The sequence below is a fragment of the Nyctereutes procyonoides genome, unplaced genomic scaffold, assembly GCF_905146905.1.
Source record: "Nyctereutes procyonoides isolate TBG_1078 unplaced genomic scaffold, NYPRO_anot_genome, whole genome shotgun sequence".
Classification (NCBI taxonomy): Eukaryota; Metazoa; Chordata; class Mammalia; order Carnivora; family Canidae; genus Nyctereutes; species Nyctereutes procyonoides.
The window spans coordinates 7,914,477-7,936,779 of record NW_026575037.1 but is presented as its reverse complement, the minus strand read 5'-3'; the positions used below and the strand labels follow the sequence as shown (position 1 = coordinate 7,936,779).

Below are 22,303 nucleotides of genomic sequence, written 5' to 3'. Positions count from 1 at the left end.
TCTTTCTGCCCCCACGTTAGCAATAAGCAGAGACCTTCAGGCAGCAAAGTTTATATAGTGACCCACTTAATCCCCACAACACCATGAGCAGAGACAGGCAGGACTATTATCATGTTCATTTTACAATGACAAAACTAAGAAATAAAAAAAAATATAAAGAATTTAAGTTAATTGTACAATCCTGGTAGCACTTTGGGAACATAAAAAAAATGATGTGTTTTTGAGTACAGTTGACACATAGTGTTCTATTATTTTCAGAAGTACACCTTAGTGATTTGACAGGTTTATACATTGTGCTCGCCACAAGTATAGCTACCATCTGTCCCCATACATCACTATTACAGTATCATTGATTGTGTTCCTTGTGCTGTACCTTGTATTCCCATGACTTATTCATTTCATAACTGGAAGCTGATACTTCCCACTCCCCATTTGGCCCATTCCCTCATCCCCTCTCCCTCACCTCACTTTTTTATCAGACTCTACATATACTTCAAAATTAGAATTGTGTAAGAATCTGGGTTATAAATAAATCTTAAAATGGTATAAAGAGGAAAGGATTTCTCCCACTATGTACAAGGAGACACCATTCTAAATGCAAAAGAGAGATGAAGAGGTAGGGTATAGGAGGGGAGCAGAGTGACATTGATGGAATGTCCAGTATGGATTGAGCACCTTGTGTATATTATTTCCTTTAATTTTCAAAGCAATGTTGAGAGACACATATTATCCTCATTTAACAGATGAGAAAACTGAAATGTCAGATAGGAGAAGTAACTTTTTTAATGCCAACTAATGGATCAGTGGTCTCACGGATGTCTGTAAAGACATCACATTATGCTCCTATGAGTTTGTCCTCAACTTAACTGACCTGAAATGATTCAACCATATTATTCGTCATTCTGGTTCTTATATATTTTCAAATGTCATCTATTGCTTTTCTTATCCCCATTTCATAGCAGGTTCCTGGGTGGTTTTCTTCAACCCCCTTTAGTTGAATGACTCATTTTGTTGCAGATATTGATGAGTGTGCTTTAGGGGGACACACCTGCCATGCTGGTCAAGACTGTGACAATACCATTGGATCATATCGCTGTGTGGTCCGTTGTGGAATTGGCTTTCGAAGAACCTCTGATGGGCTGAGTTGTCAAGGTATAAGAATGGAGTTCCTTCCTTTATCTTCATTATACTAAGAATCAAAACCCTCTGCCTTTTGAATCATTTAAAGTAAACTCTGTTTTATAGATTGAGCTTCTTGATAAGGTTTTAGGTGTAATATTTCATGGCTATTTTAAATATTTGTAGCACAACAGTTTTGAATAACATTTGCCTATTATATGTGAGAGAAGAGATTACATAGCATGATCTGAATACTCTACTTCATAAATCTCCATTGCATAAGACTACCAGATATCTATTGCATGATTTTTAATAGATTTTATTTAGATTCAATAGATTTTTTAGAGAAGCTTTAGGTTCACAACAAAATGAAAGGGAAGGTAAAGAGATTTCTCATATATTCCCTGCCCCAACTCATGCATAGCATTCCCAACTATCAACATCTTGTCCCAGAGTCGCAAAATTCTTACCAATGATGAACCCACACTGATACATCATTATCATCCAAAGTTCATCATTTACATTAGGACACACTCTTGGTGTTGTACACTGTATGGATTTTGACAAATAATAACATGTATCCTATATCATAGTATCATAAAGCATAGTCTCCATGCCCTAAAAATCCTCTGTGCTTTGCCTATTCATCCCTCACTTCCCCCAGCCTCTGACAAACATCGATCTTTTTCTTGTCTCCATAGTTTTATTTTTTCCGGAATGTCATATAGCATGTAGCCTTTTCAGATTGACTTTTTTCACTTAATAATATGCATTGAAGTTTTTTTCCACATCTTTTTATGGGTTGATAGCTTTTTTCATGGGTTGAGTAATATTCCATCCATTGTGTTAATGCATTATACTTTATTAATCTATTCTGCTACTAAAGGATATCCTGGTGCTTCCAAGTTTTAACAATTATGAATAAAGCTATCAGAATTTTTTAATGGAGGCAGAAATAGTGGATACAAAACTGAATGCCTATCAGTAGTAGAAGGAGTGAATGAATTGTGGTCCATCCACACCATAAACCATTGTGCAGCCATTATAAAGAATGGAATGCAGCTCAACTGTTTGCTTTAGAGACATTTCCATGAGATATTGTCAAATGATGTAGGAAAGTATATGTAACTTGTGTAGAAAAGATTATGTGGCTGGAAAACAAATAACGAAAGATAAAGGAAATGGATTTATGTGTATACATATATACACATATACACAAATACACATATATTTACATGTAAATATATATATAAATGTGTGTGAGTACATAGAAACAATATGTTATTATTTGTACTAGATTGTTAATGCAGGTTGGCTTTGGTGGGCAGGGAAGGTAAGAAAGGATAAAGGAAGCGAAGAAAAAAGAAAGAAGGAAAAGCTACACTTAAATATTTTTAAAGTATCTGATCATATTTACGCATTTATATTAACATGCAGATTTTGAAAGATTAAATTTAAAAAGCTCATGTAGCTGAAACTAATAACAAACACAGTTTGTTAACTAACTGGAATTTAAATTAAAACTTTAAAAAATTGTTTTCAAAATAAAAAATAAATAAATGAAAGAGCTCAAATAGAAAACAAGGGCGAAATAAGACACAGACAATCTTGAGTTTGGGAATGACTGGTGGGGACATAAAGAGCCTAAGTGTCGTGATTGTTCCTGCAAAGGGTTTGGAATAGAACAATAGAGAAGTAGAAGGAACTTGAGATGAGTATAGACCTGAGAGAGGGATTGTGTTAGGGTAGGAAAGATTCAATTATGGGGAAGATGATAGTAAGGAGGAAGGCTTTCAAAATGCCCATAAGGAAAGAATGTTCAATGGACCACGGTCCTCGTCTTGGTGAGGAAGGAGGAGATGGGCTGCAGAGCTCAAACACTCAAATAGAGGAATTTTCCTTATATGGGAGAAAAGATCTCTCTTCCTCTGGGACTAGAAGGAAGGAAGATTTTGGAAAAGGTACAAAAAACAGGCAAATGCCCATGAATTTGTGGAATTCATGCCTACACATTTTGTTTTTATACTATACCCCAGATGGTGTTTGGACAGATTAATCTGGCAATGACTGCAGATGAGGAAAAATGCTAAAGTTGCTACCATCAGGCACAAGGTGATCAAGACCTGCATCAGGCTAACAGCAGCAAAAATAAGGAAGAAAAATCAGTTGCAAAAGATACTGCAGAAGACCTTGGCTTCCCCCCCCCCCCCCCATCTTCAGTATTCTAGTCTGTCAGCAACATTCCAGGGCTAAAACTTCCTAGAAACAGACATGGGAACCACCTGATAGAATAAAGTAGCGGAGTATTGTATCCATATAGTTCCAAGTCACTAGGAAATGTCTACTTTTGAGAAGCATTGAAGAGAGATACGGGCATTCAGCAGTTAATCCAATCAACTGTCTGACAGATCATATGAGAGCAATTTTATTAGATTCATTTTAGGAAAGATCTTAAACATGACCATGATAAAAGATCATTAAAATGTTAGACATCTGAAATAAATTAACCCAAGTTTCCTAACAGCATATAATGAAACTTGTGTTTTATTTAACAGATATTAATGAATGTCAAGAATCCAGCCCCTGTCACCACCGCTGTTTCAATGCCATAGGAAGTTTTCATTGCGGATGTGAGCCTGGGTATCAGCTCAAAGGCAGAAAATGCATAGGTAAGAAAAGGGCTTTAAATTCAAAACAATGACATCTTTGTAATTTCTAGGTGTTCGATCTAGTCTATATGCTGTGTGCTGGGCTGAATTCATACATAAGATACCTCTATCCATTGTGTTTGGCATCCATGCAAAAATGAAATGGAGGGATGGCTGGGTGGCTCAGTGATTGAGCACCTGCCTTTGGCTCAAGGCATGATCCTGGACTCCTGAGATCCAGTCCCACATCAGGCATCCCGCAGGGAGTGTGCTTCTCCCTCTGCCTGTGGCTCTGCCTCTCTCTGTGTCTCTCATGAATAAATAAATAAAATCTTTTTTAAAAAATAGAAGCAAATGCTATCCTTTACAGGTTTTGTTTTCTAATTACATAACCATTTTTTAGCATTTCCCTATTGTAGTTACTGAATTTTTTCATAGAACCATAATATATATGGTTACATATACAAAATTTATATATAATAATTATATATAATATAATATATATAATAATTATTATTATTACTTTTCTAAGAGGACGAAGTGGTTGGTATGGCTACCCGTATGTGAGCTATTTTTTTTTAATTTTTTTCATTCTGTTTTAAAATAGTGTGTTACTTACATTAATGAATTTAAATAACCTTACATGATGATTACATTAACATCTTTATCCTTAAAATCTAAAGGTATGATTCCTATGGAAAAATAAAAAAGACTGTTTTCTCAATCTTCGTTAATCTTTGTTCTTTTATCAAGATGTGAATGAATGTAGACAGAATGTATGCAGACCAGATCAACACTGCAAGAACACCCGCGGGGGTTATAAATGCATTGATCTTTGTCCAAATGGAATGACCAAGGCAGAAAATGGAACTTGCATTGGTGAGTGCATGGCTAGTTCAATGACTGAGATCCACTTGCCATTGACAAGCCAAGTAAGGCATCCATTTTTAAAACTAATGATTAAAGTCAATTTAATCTCACAAGGAAGTTTATCTTTTCCCACAGGTTTTTTACTCCCAACGTCTGGTGTGTTTGAGCTGTGCAGTTCCAGGCTCATGGCTTTACCAAGAAATGGAAGCTCACCATGGAAGCTTATTACCATTTTGAGCTCCCATCAACTACACATTTGCTTTACATAGTAAATTAACATTATCTCACATTGTGTCTATGAAATTTAGTGTCTCTATGTTTAAAACTTCACAAGTGGTTAAGAAAAGCTTATACAAGTTTATTAAAAGTTCAAAATATTTTATTTTAGAACTAAATATTCTCCCAATGTCAAATCAGTGACCAGACAAGAAAGTAAGGTATATTCTCCCTAAGTTTATCCTTTCTATACTCGCCTGCCTTAATTAGCAAAACTATAAGCTGCACCATTTACAAAAATGAAACATAGTATTCCTCCTCTTGTCCTTACAGTCTACTGGAATAGATTGGCTAGTTCCACTTTTTTCATCAAAAGAAAAAAAAATGCTATAGTATAAGGGAGAATGAAAGGCCATAAAACAGGTACAAATAAAATTGTACAAGAATACTTGCAAGAGTAATTGTATCTAATAGATATTACGGAAGTGATAACATTTAAATATTGCCTTGAATGGAATGGTAATAACAGTAATAATAGGTGGACGTGGAGGAAAAAGGAAAGAGAGTCTTGTAGAAAGGAAAAGGGACTGGGCTTGGAGAAAACAGTTTAAAATTCATACTTCCTTCCTTCCTAACTGACCTTGAACAAGTCTTAATATTACCTAAAAAAAAAAAAAAAAAAAACCGGGAACAGGGTTGGATCATCAGATTTCAAAGACTTTCCAGCGATATGGACATAGATAAATATTTTTGTTATCTACTAGGAATAGTAGTCAACTCAGTGTATCATGTGCAGTTATATGTGATTGTAAATATTTTGAAGAGTATTGACTCTGTAATTATTTTTTATAATAAATTAATTTTTTATTGGTGTTCAATTTACCAACATACAAAATAAAACCCAGTGCTCATCCTGTCAAGTGCCCCCCTCAGTGCCCATCACCCATTCACCCCCACCCCCCTCCCTCCTCCCCTTCCACCACCCCTAGTTCGTTTCCTAGAGTTAGGAGTCTTTATGTTCTGTCTCCCTTTCTGATATTTCCCACACATTTCTTCTCCCTTCCCTTGACTCTGTAATTATGTATATAATTGGAGATGAGCTGAGCTGAAAGATCAGAGACTGTTGAAAAATGACAGCAAAAATATAGCTAGATGGAAATGTGAATGGAGATCCAAGGGATTGATTGAAGGAAGTAGAATTACTCAATCTTAGAAACTGAGGAAATAAGTTCTAGATAAATCTGATTGACTGAGGGGGAAAAGAATGCTGTTGTCATAAGAAAGAGAGTAATGATAAGACACTGAGGGCATGTGGAGTTTGGAGTACTGGTAAAAGACTGACATGGAGAGGACCAGCCAGCAGCCAGAAATGTGGGGCTGTAGATAAGAAACGATGTAGTACTATTGCTGTAAGTCTACATCAGCAAACTTACTAGATTCACTAGTATAAGTAAGACAGCCAAAGGTGGAGAGAGTAGAGGGAAGATGGCTACAAAGGGGAGAACAAAAACCCTTTCCATAGTAGGGAGCAAGAAAAGGAAAAGGAGCCAGTTAATGAGTAGCAGAACTAGAACTTAACCCAGGTCTCAGCCACATGGTGAGAAATGGAACCATTAATAATTTTAAAGAGTGTTCATTTTAAATATAATGACTTTAGGTTTTGAAGGAGGAAGTGTTATTACTTTTTACTGCCTCTGTGTCTGTAGATATTGATGAATGTAAAGATGGGACCCATCAGTGCAGATATAACCAGATATGTGAGAATACAAGAGGCAGCTATCGCTGTGTATGTCCTAGAGGTTTCCGGTCTCAAGGAGTTGGAAGACCCTGTATGGGTAAGTTACCGGGAACTCTTACTGAGTAATAAAGATGTTAACATTATTACTTAGCCTTACCAACTTGATCAGGACCACTCTGCACTTTCAATTGCTTTCTTGGGACAATAAGAAAATGTGTAAGTTGGTTTAAGTAATTTATAACAGAATTTGAATTACTTCTTAAAGATTTCATGTTGAGTTCAATTTACACTGACATTTAAAGTGATAATAATCATCATTTATAGAGTGCTGACTATACACTACACATATCAGAGTAAGGTTCCAATATAATTACCGTGATGACTTAATCATAAAGATCATCTCATTGATTATCTCTCTGTGCACGTCATGTAAATGTTTGCACAGATACATTCTAGTTGGATGTGAAGCATAATTGTATGTAATACAAAGGTTTGGGCATGAAGGATTAAAACGTGAATACACAATTTAAGTAAATTGATAATTATTACTTTAGTATCTATATAGTGCTTACTATGTTCCACTCCCTGTGTTGAGAATCTTACTCAGTTCTCCCAATTGCCTGTTTATTTCCATGTTAGTTATAATTGAATGTAAATAAGGCAGGTAACAGGCAATAGAAGATATCTATATGCTTCTTTATAATCAATGCACTTCCAATCAAGAAACTGAACTATGAAATTATATTCCTCCTGGAATATTTAAGTATAGGAAAAAAATTGTGTGGGCTTTAAATACTGGCTTCTGGTTTGCATACTACACTTTTAAAATTGGTTGCCTTGGTTATCTACTGAACAATGAGTTATAGCAAATTCTCCCGCAAAGACTTGGTTCTGTCTTTATTCAGTCAGTAGGCGAGTACTTTGCACAGAGCATATGTTGACAGTAATAAAATTACTAGAAATGCTTTTAAAATAAATGCTCTTTAATAGAAGTACATATCATTTTAGTCTTCTGTTTAGACATTGTAATTTACATGTACCTTAACATCTTGATTAGTCATAGCAGCAACCTCGCAGAATGAAATATGTTTATTTGTTCAGTAATTTGTTCAGTAAGTTGAATGCCAGGCTTTGGACTAGGAAATAAATAAATGAAGAAAATAGAGCCATTGCCTAAAAGAGATTAAAAATGTTACTTTTAACTTCAGCCTACTAAAATATTTTTTTTTAGATTTTTATTTATTCATGAGACAGAGAGAGAGAGACAGAGAGAGAGAAAGGCAGAGACACAGGCAGAGAAGCAGGCTCCATGCAGGGAGCCTGACATGGGACTCGATCCTGGTCTCCAGGATCAGGCCCTTGGCTGAAGGCAGCACTAAACCACTGAGCCACCTGGGCTGCCCTACTAAAATAACTTTTAAAACAAAATTTATCACTTTTATTCTGCTTATTCATGTTGCTTTCTTTCATGCTGCTGTGGTAAAGAATTAAGGAATTTGGTTTTGTTCTCTGATTTTCATTTGCTCTTCCAATTTACAGGAAAAGTTGGAAGTGTATAATATATGTTAACATACGAATAGGAAGAAAAATAGCTTTTTTAAATTTTATGAATTCTGTGAGTTTATATCTTAGTAAGAAATAATTCTGTCTTAATTTCCTTCTTTTTAAATTTTTGTAAAGACAGTGCACTTGGCTTGCTTATTAAATAATAATCATTGATTCAAAAGAAATAAAAATGTTAGTAGTTGTACCAATATTATCACATCTGAAACTTGTAACGGTATAAAAGATTGGAGGTACTAGTGAGAATGTTATAATAAAATGCAAACCAGAAATGTGATTGAGTCCTTTGCTCCAACAGAATTAAGACCTGCATTAGCTTCGAACTCTAGTTTTTCTGGATTCAAGACCACATTTGCCCATGTGACCCTTTATGTACTATACACATTAGGAAAAGTCTTAGAACCTTTCTATATATTCACAAATGAATGATTAAAGCTTTCTCTAAAGTCCATAAAAATTGAGAAATTACCATATTCATAACTTTGGAGGGTAACATAATGTCTTCAGTTTGTTTCAGAGACTGATTCTTTTTTCCTGTGTTTTGTGTGTGTATGTATGTGGTTTTTTTTCTCTCTCTTTTTTTATGTATCATGGCACACGAGCAGATATTAATGAATGTGAACAAGTGCCTAAGCCTTGTGCATATCAGTGCTCCAACACCCCCGGCAGCTTCAAGTGTATCTGTCCACCAGGACAACATTTATTAGGGGACGGGAAATCTTGCGCTGGATTGGAGAGGCTGCCTAATTATGGCAGTCAGCACAATAGCTATAACCTTGCATGGTTCTCCCCTGTGAGAAACAGCTATCAACCTCAACAGCATTACAGACAGTACTCACATCTCTACAGCTCCTACTCAGAGTATAGGAACAGCAGAACATCTCTCTCCAGGACTAGAAGGACTATTAGGAAAACTTGCCCTGAAGGCTCTGAGGCGAGCCGTGACACATGTGTAGGTAAATGTCAGCCGTGTTACGTTTCCTTTCTGGGGGCTCATTTCTGGGCCAGAGTCTAAACATATGCACAAGCACCTGTGGCAGTCTGGGTGCAGCAAACTACATCTGATCTCAAATTGGGGATGACTCAAAGTTCCAAGACATTTACTCTGGCACCTGAAACTATTACAAAATTTGTTCAAGTAAATGATGTATTTACCTGTGTACATTCTGATAATTAATTGTTTTATAGTGACAGTTTCTCTCTTTTGATCACTCTTGAAAGTGTTATTAAATTTAATGCTATGTAGAAATAAATTTCAGTGGCATTCAGAATACTTTTTTTAAAAAAGAGAGAGAATATGCATATTGCCATTAATATAATAGATTATGACTATTATAATCTATTATAATAGATTAGTAGATCTATTAACAGATTATCTAGCCATCAGATTATGGCTGTTACCTGGTTGATGCCCAAGCAGTGGGTTAAAAGTCAAACTTTCGGCGTCTCAGTCAACTACTTGTTTTATATGACAACCAAAACGGTGATGACTATTGTCCCGCACTCCCAATGGAATTTCTCAGTTTGATTATTTTGTATATATGTAAATCGCTGAAAAGATACTATGAGCCAGGACAAAATTAGGTTGCTTTCATTGCTCTAAAATATGTGCTTTCAATATCTTTATCTAAACTCACAAGTCTACAATTTAATTTGTTTGCAAAAGTGAAGTGTAATTTCCAACTCCGTAATTGAGACTTTGTTTTCAGTTAAACTGCAAACATTACCATCTGTCATTCATTTAATCCAATTTTCTGTGAGCGTCCACAGTTTGCGTGCTATTGAGCTATGTGCCAAGAGAAATTAGCAAACATGAATTAGCCCCACTATTGGTTAGATGACAGAAGAAAGCAAGGAAGAAAGGGAGGAAGGTGGGAAGAAAGAACTTTTGTTTAAAGACCTCATGCCAACTTCATTTTCTTTCATTTTTCCTAAGTATTCTACACTTACACTTATTCTTGCCTAAATATGCTTTCTGTTAGACATTTTTTATAAACATTTTTTTAAAAGTCTTTTTCTGACTTCAATTTTCGTCATTATTTCTCTACCCTTCTCCAGGCCCTTTTCCTGCATCATTATCTTCTCAGACATGCTTCCTTAGTCCCTCTTCTGTGGACCCAGCCTCCCTATCACTTCTATCAGCTGGACCCCCAGACCCACTGTATACTTAAACTTTAAACTTTTCTCTTTACACCCATATTTTCCCAGAATTTTTCTGTCTAGATGTCTTGATGGACCTGCAGGTTAATATACCGCGCATGGAACTTTCTCCTGTGATCAGTGCCTTAGAACTGTCAACAGTGCTATTTTCTTTTACTCCTTGAACTTCAAACATTAATCCATTCATTACCAATTCTCTACCATTAGTCCATATGGTCAAACACTATTTAATTCCTAACCCTGTGGACTCCACAATCCTTATGAGGAGGTCAAACACCACTCTCAACCTGCTCCAAACATTCAGAGTATGGGTAATTTTTCATGCCCATGATTTTGACTTGACTGGTTGTTAGCTAAAACCTTTTGCCATTTTTTTTAATTGGCAGAATTAAATATTGACAGGTTGTCTTTCAAAGTTTCTTCCAAATAGCCATTCCCACTAAAGGGTTTCATTTCCAATTATCGTCCCACTCTCCGACTTCATCTTAAACAAACTCTTCTCTTCTACCTATACCCTCCTGCCCAAAACCTTGTTTATACTGTGACGCATGAATTGAACTACACCCCCAAACCATACACCTTCTAGTATATATTTTTTAATCATCTGAAGGTCCCAGTAATTTTAAGAAAGCATCCCTGATTAACAACCCCATTCTCTATTCCTTCATCACTGTCTAAGCTCTACTGTTTCACAGGAAAGTCTCATAAATGTTTTCTGTCCTTGTGTTTATATGACACTAGTATTATAAGAATTATCTTTTCCAAACCATTGACTGAGGCAGCTACTATTTCAGAGGACCAGTCTTGGAGAATCTGAAATAAACTTCCATATCTAATCAATTACTGGATGTTTGAGTTTTATATGGGGGCATTTAGAAATATTTCGTAAAATATGATATTTTATAGTGTTCATACTAATAAAGAAATTTACACCAAGGTTGCAGACAGCTTTGGAATTATGTTACGAGCAACTTGTAATAAACACCAAATGCCTTTAATTAACCATCTGGGATAGACAACTTACAAAAGATTCAAATTAACAACACTGTGCAGTCTTGTTAGACTTGGGCTAAAGTTTAGCTGTTTGGGGAAACGATTCCAAAGCTTAACAGGAGAAATGAGCATTGTGTTGCCTCTGAATGCAGAAATCACACTTGGAGCCACTTTGAAACTCAGACTCTGGAAGAGTGATACTGACTTCTTGGAGTTCCACATCATTTACATTTCTGTGATTATTTTATGTGGAAGCAGATCGTAAAGGGAAAAAGTAAAAATAACTCATACAAGTTGTAGAATAAATGCTTTGGTTCACTAAAATGGGGCAAACACAGTAACAAATATTTGATGAGTGTTATCCTTAACAGATTTTGAGCCTTTGCAAGTATATTCTGAACATATGCAAATCATGTACAACAAACACATACTTTTGCTCTGAATCACCTACCAGTTTTCTCCCTGTCTTCTCTTCTCCAGCACTCCTGCTCCCACTTCAAGTTATGTTCTCTCTTCACTCTTCCACTGGTTGGTGGAACTAAGAACAAGTTCTAACATCAGTCTGAGCAAAACACAACCGGGATAAGAAATCTGTGGTGCCCCAAATCACTTCCCTTGTCCTGAAAGCAAATAGCAATTAGGTTTTAATTACAACCCATTCTCCTCTCCTTTTTATTGCTACTTTCTTGGCTTTGTTTAATAATAGCAGATAGTTAGCTCTTTATTATAAAATGCTTTCCCAAGTATTATGATATATGAACCTTCCAATAAATCTGTGCAATAGAGAAAGCACATCAAGTGAGTCCTTTTGACAAAAGAATTGACTGAGATCTTGAGAAGTAAAGTGGCCTGCCCAAGGTGTCACAGCAACTATTAGATATGTGGTTGTAATTGTGTGAAGTAATTGTATGAAGTAAATTGTAATTATATGAAGTTTGATGAATATTCATATCACAAAATTAAAGACCCCTCCCATACTTGATATCTCTATATGGGAAAGCAATGCATGGATGTTGGGAGCAGGTGCAGGGAGAGAGTGGGCTAAAGTTTAAATAAAATAAAAACTAACATTCCTTGTTCCAATTACCATCAATATAAACTTTGTTTTTCAGGTAAATTCTACTATTCTGTCATGAGTTTAGTATTTTGGTCATATAGGATCTTGTACAAATCTGTTTTGTCTGCCATCCCAGGCTTGCTTATTAATTAGTCTCAAAATTGGCCAGTTTGGGGCTTCAGCTCATATATAATTACACACAAACAAGATGTTCATATTTTATGAAATAGTACAGTTAACACTGGACTCCATTAAAAACAGATCCTGATAGAAAACAGTTCTAAGCATGTATAAACGCAGGAGTGTAAGATCACCAAGAAGATTTTCTATTGTATATCAACAACTTGTGTATAGTTGGTTCTGTCATAGTTTCTGCCTTTGTTACACACTCTGCTTTCTTTCCACACAGATATTGATGAATGTGAAAATAGAGACATTTGCCAGCATGAGTGTAAAAATACCTTTGGGAGCTATCATTGTATCTGTCCACCTGGCTATCAACTTATGCTCAATGGAAAGACTTGTCAAGGTGAGAAAATGTTAGAATGTTTATTGCTGCAACTTGGCTTAAAACCAACATAGGAGAGGGTGGGAAATTAAATGTCTTCTTTTTTTTGAATAATTATTCTTCTAGTTGCTTTCTATTCCTTCTCATTCCCATTGGTCATATTTATCTTTAAACGTTGCTTTTGTAAGTAGGAGAACTGACGAGAAAGCAATTTGGCAGAGGAAAATAGTTGAGAAGCATTTTTGTTGTAGTCTTATAGAAGGAGCAAGAATGCCTAAATAAGTCTTGTCATATATTTTTAAAACTAAGTGGGAATAGACCTCTTTAAATGACTTTTCAAAGTTCAACCAAGATGGAAGAGGAAAGGGGAAGAGAGCTCAGTAAATTTACTCCAGTGTTAGGCATTATTTTATTTTTTGTCTTGGCCAACAGTGGGTAATTGGTTAAATGCTGTATTCTTTGAGTCTACAAATGATGTGGAACAGTCAGGAGCTAGCTTTGCAAAATGCAAAAGGTTTAAACAAATGAATATTTGTTTAATATCTCTTCCCCTTGATATAGTCCAGTGGAAACAGATATGTAAATAAAAGCATAATATATAGGGTTAGAGGTGCTATAACAGAGTTTTGGACAATATGTAGTGACAGTAGAAAGAAAAGAAGTTATAAATCTCAATATTACCATCTTTACACAAAAACGTGAAAGGGGCAATTTTGCCTTGATGAGGTATATTATGTTGCAATGCATAAGTTAGATCAAAAAAGAAATAAGAACATATATAAATCTTGAAAAATCTAACAAGAAACCCCCTCAATTTTGTGGTCAAAATCAGAGTATTATATAAGTATTAACAAGCCTCTGAATTTTACTCATTTCTGTCATGTACAATCTAGATCCTTTTCTAAAGCATATCAAATAAAATCTCCAACTGAGTGCTTTCTCAGTAGCAATTGAATTTAGATAAAATGTGCCCTCTCTGCGAGATTCACAAAAGACTTGCTAGGATGTAGGTCATGGAAAGGGTATTCCAGGAAGCAAGACCTGGATGGACTATGGGGCCACCAGAGTTCCATGAGCTCTCACCTCTCCCACAACCATTCACCCATTCCCTCCCTGGAAACCCCGACTAGATCATTTGGACTGGAGAAGGAAAGTGAACACCATCATAACCTTCATTCCCAGCCATCTGCACAAATGCTTGTTTTAAGAACTTACCCTATGCAGAACTTTCTACAGAGATTTGAAGTATGAGAATAGCATGTTTACGTTATAGTCATGTTTTTCTAAAGCAATTATTAACTTATCTTAATCAGCCGTACAGACATGCCAAGGGCAATAATTTGTACCCATTCTACTGATAATAAAATTAATTCTCGGGGCAATTACACAATCATTAATGTTCTAGAACAATCAAGAAAAAGGGTAGGACTTGATCACAGGTCTCATAACATCTAAAATGGTCCTTTGTCTCTCCTATCATGGCTGTGAACACCAGGGTCATTGTACTGTGGCAGCACAGGGAGGCGAGAGCATTTACACTGTCCACAGTTTATAACTTTCTCCAGGTCATCTCCCTAAGAACCCTCTGAAGAGGTGGCCCAACATTAACTCTACACCTCCTGTGAGTGTGCCAGGAACCAAGGAAGGGAGCATTTGGAACAACCAACTGAATTTAAAAAACCCTTAGCCAGATTTTTAAATGCTATATTATATGATATCTTCGTTGGAGGATTTTTCTTTTTTTCTAAATTGTGCCAGTTTGTTCCTTTAATTGCCCTTGCCACTCATTCAGTTCAAAACATTTTTCAACTTTCAGTTGTGCTTCAGAGAGAGAGTGGAAAATAATGTGAACAAATCAGAAACAGGTGTCACTTGAAATGTTTGCAATTCAAATGGGTTACATATTTTTGTGGTTTTAAAAAAGACTTGAGAGAAAACAATTACATCTTTTAAAGCAGTCTTTAATCTGAAGAATAACTTCAAGTCTTTTTATAGCTTTAGAAAGTGTTTCAGGCATTTATAAGAGAGAAAAGGTTGATTTTCATTTACATGTGCGTTTTTGAAGCTTTTCTACATTAGTGGTAAAAATGTCAGTGATAAAAAGGAAATAAAAGTGAATTTGACATTGAACAAAGGACAGACACTCTAGTCAAAAATGGAAGCCAGCAGACTACAAAATGAGAAACAAAAAACCTGACCAATCATTATTTGCCCAAGAAGCAGAGAGGAGAAACTAAGAGACCTTTCTGCCAATTTTAAGCCCCACTAATCTAATTCTGAACATGTAGAAACACTAGTGGCATTGCAAAAATGAGTGTTTTAATCTATCCAAGTTTTTTTAAAGTAATCCATAATGTTATCAAGAATCTAAACTATTCTCTCTAGAAGACAGATGTTTCAAGTATGTTTTTCCTAAATTATTGTTTAAAGTATCCAGAAGCAGTTGGTTAAATGCATGCATATGTTGTAAAGCTATTGATATAAAAGTGTTTCAGCTCATCTTGGTAATCTTCTTTTGTAGAATATTTAGATTATAAAATACCTATCCTTTAATTTCTACCATAGTAATTTTCAGAGAAAATTGTCAGAGAACAGAAGACAGCATGATTTCTCCATCTTTTCTGGCTTCTCTTCTTAAGACCAGGCAGTAGAATAAATGAATAGAGTGAATGTCTATAGGTTCTTAAGCCTGGGAGGAGAGTTGTAGACAGAAGACAAAGCAAGAACACCTTCCAGAAACTCAAGTACTTAAGAAAGCTTTTCGATAGGAAGTATACATTATCATAGAGCTAAAGGCAAACACTTTAAATATGATATTTTGATCTATTTTTGTAGTTTCTTGTTCAGCCATTGGAAATCTGTAATATAGCTACTCTTACTATACCCACAGGCATGTGTCCAGATTCTGGTCCTCATGCCACCATTTCCATGGGCCCCTGCAGCCCACTGACCTCCATGTGCCTCAAGGAATTCACCATAAAAATTAGAGCTAAAATGAAATGGGGTTGGATGAGTGTGAAAGGAATGTTTTTTTTAATGAGAAAAAAAAGATAAGGCCAATTGAATGTCTTTCACATTTTCCTAAAGGGCTTTTCACTTCATTCTTAGACAATATCATTTTGCCAAGGAGATAACACCCTTCCGACAGACAAAAGCATAATTACAAATGGGTTCACAGAGACAATAAGCAAGATTTAACTGAAATATAAATTTTTTTCACACTGTGTTGTATTCCTGTAGGAAAACTAGTCCTAATATAAAACTGGTCATAGAAAGCGCATTATGTTATTGTCAGTACATCTGAGTAACTGAAAAGTCAAGTGGTTTACTCCATATAACCCTCCCTCAATGTCTTTTTACTTTGTGTAAACTATTATTTGCAAGTTTAAATAATTACACTGTTTCTCACTTCCTTAGAAAACAGAATATATTTGGAACAAAATCTAAAATGCTCATTTTTGAGACAGAAATGGTAAACCAGAAATAAAATTTAGCATTTATAGTCCATCGTTAATATGCTGTCTCTTGAAACCTCACTCCTTTCTCTTTTTTTGATAGCAGTTTTTCAAGTTATTTAAGAACTCACAAAAGAACTTACAACTTTAACACAAATCTAACATACATACCATTTAGCAGATGCCAAATCACTTACTACTATGAAATGATACAATAGTTTCACATGCCCACTGGTGTCTGCACCAATTCCATAATGGAAGTACACTTGACCTTTAGGTCCTACCTCTGCAGAAAACTAATTTGGGCCCAATTAATTGTAATGTTCCCTCCTGTACATCAGGATCTATGTTTATTCACACAGTAAAGAAGGAGGAATATTACAAGTACCTACATGCAGCCAATTAACTTAAGATTCTATCTAAAAAGTAAGTAGTCTTCAAATTTTTTGCTTGTCTACTCCAAAAAAAAATTGAAAACTTTATACTTCATACTTTTTAAAGCTGACTTTTAAAATTTCTTATCATATCTAAATTGTAAAGATGTGGATTCTGGCTTTGATGTACATGTGCTTTAAATATATTTTCATCAATATTTTGGAGCTATAAATAGCCTGGTTAATGAGGAATGATTATTATATAATTTTAAAGCCTGTAGTCATTGTTAAACCAACCAGCATGACGGTCAGAAAAAAGTCTTAAGGTCATTTTTCTGTTCAAGTAAAAGTGTTAGTAGGTGTTCACATGACAACTAGCTCAATTCTGAAATTTAATTTAAAACAGAGAGCTCAGACCATTGGTTTGTAGCTACAATGAAATAAGGCCTGCCACCATCAGTATGAATAACCAGTTTTCTCACCCTTCACATGTGCCTTGAAGCATTTTGCATCTAGTATCATAAACAGACTAGGGGTTCATGGAGACCCCTTTTTTTGTAAAGCAGAAGGATATAAAATGGGAATGGGGACAGGAAGTTCTCAGGATAGAATGCTTTTAGGAAGGAGAACTTAGGGGGCATAAGTTTCTGAATGGAAATGATTCCCTGATATATTTGCCTGCTCTCATACTGCAGGAAAGCTTCCATGCACTATCAGGGGAATGCAGGTACCACAGTTGGAAACGATTGCTCTAAAATACGGTTCTTAACATTAGGATCTCAAAATCCCTTAAAAATTTTGTAGAACTCTGTGGACACTCTTTCCAAAAAATCCATCAATCTCAATGTTGTACTCTCTCTCTCTATCCCTGTCTGTGTCTCTCTCACATATACTATATGTCCACACACTAAAAGATTTTCATTTACAAATGCCCTGGTGTTCAGAATATGGACCCTAAGTTAAACTCAAAAACATTCATTTTAGGCAGCCCCGGTTGCTCAGTGGTTTAGTGCCACCTTTGACCCAGGGCGTGATCCTGGAGACCAGGGATTGAGTCCCACATCAAGCTCCCTGTAGGGAGCCTGCTTCTCCCTCAGCCTTTGACCCTGCCTTTCTCTCTCTCTCTCTCTCTCTCTCTCTCTCTCTCTCTCTCTCTCTCTCTCTGTGTGTGTGTGTGTGTGTGTGTGTGTGTCTCATGAATAAAGCTCAAAAAAGTTGCCTTTAGGTCCATCTTGATGTTTCTTAATTAATAGTGATTTAAGTGTGTTTTAACAACTTTGTATAGAAAAAACAAAATAGTATTTCATTTGTGTGTTTCCCCACTACCCAAAGGGGAGCTATTACCCTAGAAAGGGCACCCCACCCCCATAACACCTGAGGATGGATTCTCCACAGTTCAGATTAGATTCAATTTGGATTGTGGTTCTTGGGTCATTCATTTGATCCTGAGGGATTTTTTTCTAAATTCTGTCTCTCTCCACAAGATCAGACTGACCTGAATTTATAACTTGACTCCTTCGATTTCTACTACCCTACCTCCCATTCAACATTTTGAACTTCTAAAACAAAATACCAGGAAGGATCATTCACATTTTAAAGAGGTTCTTCCTTTACAGAAAGGCTCATAAGTGTCCTTTAAATTTTTAGCTTGAATTTAAAGTATTATTTGCTTTACAAAACTCAAATGCACTCTATTTTCCAAATATAAAGGCACCAGAGTTGCTATATATTTAATAGCCCCCCTTCTAAAAGCTCAAATAGCTTTTATTTTTCAATATCCCTTCACAAATGTTAAAAATTATCCTTAAAGCAGTATGGGAAATAGCACACCAGGTATCAGGATCCTCATGTTGTGGTTCAAGAAGCTTACGTATGGTTACCGAATTCATTCGTGGGGATTTGCCATTCTGGTCAAATACCCACAACACCTAACCTTATGTCTTGCTCAGACTTGAGTTGCTGATGCTGCGTGTTCCTTTGTGCTGTTGCTAGATGTTGATGAGTGTCTGGAGCAGAGTGTGCGCTGTGGGCCCAATCGCATGTGCTTCAACATGAGAGGAAGCTACCAGTGCATTGATACACCCTGTCCACCCAACTACCAACGGGATCCTGTTTCAGGGTATGTCTTCCCTTCTCTTCTCAAAAATATTTTTGAAAAGCCTTCTCTCCTCCACCAATATACCATGTCTACAGTTGTATATAACTCATAGGAAGTCAATAACCCCAGGGGTATATGGAGTTACAGTGTGTTCCTTCCTCAATGAATGGGTATGAAATGAGCTCATCCTGCAGCAGCCACTGTAGCCTAAACGATCACTGTTGGCTGCCAGAGTCTTCCCGGAGTGTCTCCCCAGTATGTAATCCACCATGCCACATTGAGAACTCTGCCGCAGCAGTGAGCATTTTGTGGGGTGATAGAACCTGACCTCTTTTGACATTTCCTAGTTTCTGTTTTTGTTGCCTCTGGGTTTTAAGGGCTCTCAGCACTTAGAGAATTCCAGGAAGTACCCTGGCTGTAATTGTGATGACTCACCAGGACTCCATGAGAGAATGGAGATGAGCAAGGATGAGTCAACAGTCTGTCTGCTCGTATATGGTCTTGCTTACATTCTCTGCTGTCTGAAACACTATCTTCTGGGTTCCAAATAAACTACTCTTCTGTTTTCTCCCTCTTCGTACAAAAATGGCATACTCTGTTCAAGTACCAAGTCAACAGGTGTGCTTGAAAACAGAGATAATGGTCATCATGAATAGGACCTGCTAATAAGAAAGTGGTTCTGAAACCCAAAGCTGGTTGGAGTTCACACTTTGTTTTTCTTCTCAGCAGTGACTACCAAATTACTGTAACATGATCAAGTGTGGAGTGCCTCGGATCCAGCAAAAACCTATTCAGAATTGCTTTAGGGGGAATAGGAAGGGAATAGGAAGGGGAGGGAGAAGATTAAAAATATTGACATAAGAAATATCCCAAAAATACTATGACTGAAGAATCCATATCTTCAGAAAAATGGTCCTTTGAATATTTTTTTTAAATTATATTCTCCATTACCAGTGATCTCTGGCAGATAGTTTAAAAGTCATGATGTGGGCAGCCGGGGTGGCTCAGCGGTTTAGCGTACCTTTCAGTCCAGGGTGTGATCCTGGAGACCCCAGATCGAGTCCCATGTCCGGCTCCCTGCGTGGAGCCTGCTTCTCCCTCTGCCTGTGTCTCTGCCTCTGTGTGTATCTCATGATTAAATAAATAAAATCTTATAAATAAATAAATAAATAAATAAATAAATAAATAAATAAATAAATGTGAATGAAAGTCATGATGCCTCAAAAACAGCTAGTGTGGGCTCTGAAAAAAAAATTTTATTTTTAATCTAAAGTAATGTGGAAAACAAATACAAAAGGAAGAGCATTCTCCCCCCCCCCCCAGGAATCTTCATTAACTGACCTTTTATTATTTTTAGGAAAATAAACCAAATATCCATGAATTCTACTTGAGCTATCAGCCTTAGGACTGATGTTACAGTTTAAAAATAGCTGTGTCCTCTCTTTAAAAACTACTTGTTTCCAGTAGATGTATAGATGCTTCTATTTCCCAAATGAGCTTTTCATTGTAAAGACACTCTTGTAGTACTCATACTTACTGCAGTGGTTCAGAAACTTCTGATTTTAATGAAAATGAGAAATAGATACTTGACTCTAGACCAGCTACTGTCATAGGCATCTGGCATCTGGTTTGAGTTAGTGACATAGAACATGGGGTGGGCTTATTGCTCTTGCAGTCAGACTGTCTACTGCCTGGAATGCCTACAAGTTGTCATGGATCATGGTCATCTGCCTCATGCCCTCTCCTCCTTCCAAGCCAGATAACAATATGCACTTCATGTGTTTTCTGTCTTTAGGTTCTGTCTCAAGAACTGTCCACCCAATGATTTGGAATGTGCTTTGAGCCCATATGCCTTGGAATACAAACTTGTCTCCCTCCCATTTGGAATAGCCGCCAATCAAGATTTAATCCGGCTGGTAGCATACACGCAGGATGGAGTGATGCATCCCAGGACAACTTTCCTCATGGTAGATGAGGAACAGAATGTTCCTTTCGCCTTAAGGGATGAAAACCTGAAAGGAGTGGTATACACAACACGACCATTGCGAGAACCAGACACCTACCGCATGAGGGTTCGAGCCGCCTCCTACAGTGCCAATGGGACCATTGAGTATCAGACCACATTCATAGTTTATATAGCTGTGTCTGCCTATCCATACTAAGAAGCTCGCCAGAGCCTAATCCACATATTTAAACTGCATTAATCATGGGAATCAAGTCCCCTTCCAGATTACCGTCTCCTGAACAGGAGCCAATCTTGGCAACTTGAAAATGGTGCTATGCTCTGTTTTGTGTGCCTTCCTTGGTACTGCTGAGGTATTTTCATGATCCCACCATGGTCATGTCTTTTGGTAAGGTCTAGAAAAGTCCCTTATTATTCTCTTTATTTATTACACTGGAGCAGTTACTTTCCAAAGATTATTCTGAACATCAAGAGGACATATCAGTGATGTTTTATAGTAGCATAGTAGCTAAGATCATTTTCCTTTAAAAAAAAAAAAATTCACTCGAAGCCAAGTGGATTTTTGAGCATTTAGCCATTTTTTAGAATAATAAAACTGATTGCTATATATTTTGATCAAAGTTATTAAGTAACTTATGAAGATACTTTTTTAAGTATTGATATTTTAAAATGGGACTTTTACACTTATTTTCATCTTAAGAAAAAAAAGAAACAGCACTCATTTTGAAATATAGCGTGGCTTCTAGAATGTTTCTTTGATACCAAATAGTGTTCTCACTGACTAAACATCCAAAATAAGGATATTATTTTCAGTGATTTTGTGAAGTGAGCTGAACCATTTATGATAATAGAAACTTATACTACTTTGTCCTCAGATGATTGTTCATAGCATGGATCTTTGATATAATCTTCCTTTCAGTTAGCTCCATAACTTTACATTCCAGCATTGTATTTTCCTGTCAGTTGAAAACAACCGTTACAAATACCAAGGGGACAGTTTTCTTTGTTTTCTTAAAAATCATATATGTTCAGATTAACATAAATGTCGATGTCAATACACTGTACATGGTGGTAACAGACTCTGGAAGCAATTGCCAAGATGTATTCTATTTTTATGAAATGTATATATATTACCTTGGCGTATTTTCTATATAATATCTTGATGGACTATTTTATAAAACAAAAAACAATGTTACAGTAAAACCAGCCTAAATAAAATTTTCACATCCCTTTTCTTAACCTTTTTGAAAACTTAGAATTTGTTTCCTTACAGCTATCCTAGGTGTTAAAGTTTATATTCACATATATGCTCCTATGTGTATGTCATACATACCCTGACAGAAACAGACTTTAAATGAATCCTCTGAATTAGATCTGAGTTAAGTTTAATTAGTTCTGTGATATACTCAGATTTAATGGTACTAATAACCTATCTCAAGTGGTAAAGTGAACTCTGGTTGTTCTTGGGATGAAGTGCCAAAATAATGCTTACATTCTCACCAGTAGGCATTTCTAATCAAGAAATGGTTGCTTGTTGGGCA

At 36.2% G+C, this 22,303-nt stretch overlaps 1 protein-coding gene across 3 annotated transcripts in view; it reads left to right on the top strand.

Moving 5' to 3' along the window:
- HMCN1 (hemicentin 1) overlaps window positions 1-22,001 on the top strand; it is a 454,683-nt gene extending 432,682 nt beyond the window's left edge. Inside the window, exons 100-107 of one of the 3 annotated variants that reach the window (XM_055319153.1) lie at window positions 1,018-1,152; window positions 3,675-3,788; window positions 4,521-4,646; window positions 6,560-6,688; window positions 8,760-9,110; window positions 12,774-12,893; window positions 18,694-18,820; window positions 20,595-22,001. In XM_055319153.1, coding sequence (XP_055175128.1) covers window positions 1,018-1,152; window positions 3,675-3,788; window positions 4,521-4,646; window positions 6,560-6,688; window positions 8,760-9,110; window positions 12,774-12,893; window positions 18,694-18,820; window positions 20,595-20,961 — 1,469 coding nt within the window. In that variant the 3' untranslated portion in view covers window positions 20,962-22,001. The remainder of the gene's footprint in view (window positions 1-1,017; window positions 1,153-3,674; window positions 3,789-4,520; window positions 4,647-6,559; window positions 6,689-8,759; window positions 9,111-12,773; window positions 12,894-18,693; window positions 18,821-20,594) is intronic. The other 2 variants (XM_055319154.1, XM_055319155.1) reach the window with 2 other exon arrangements.
- Window positions 22,002-22,303: the final 302 nt, after the last annotated feature.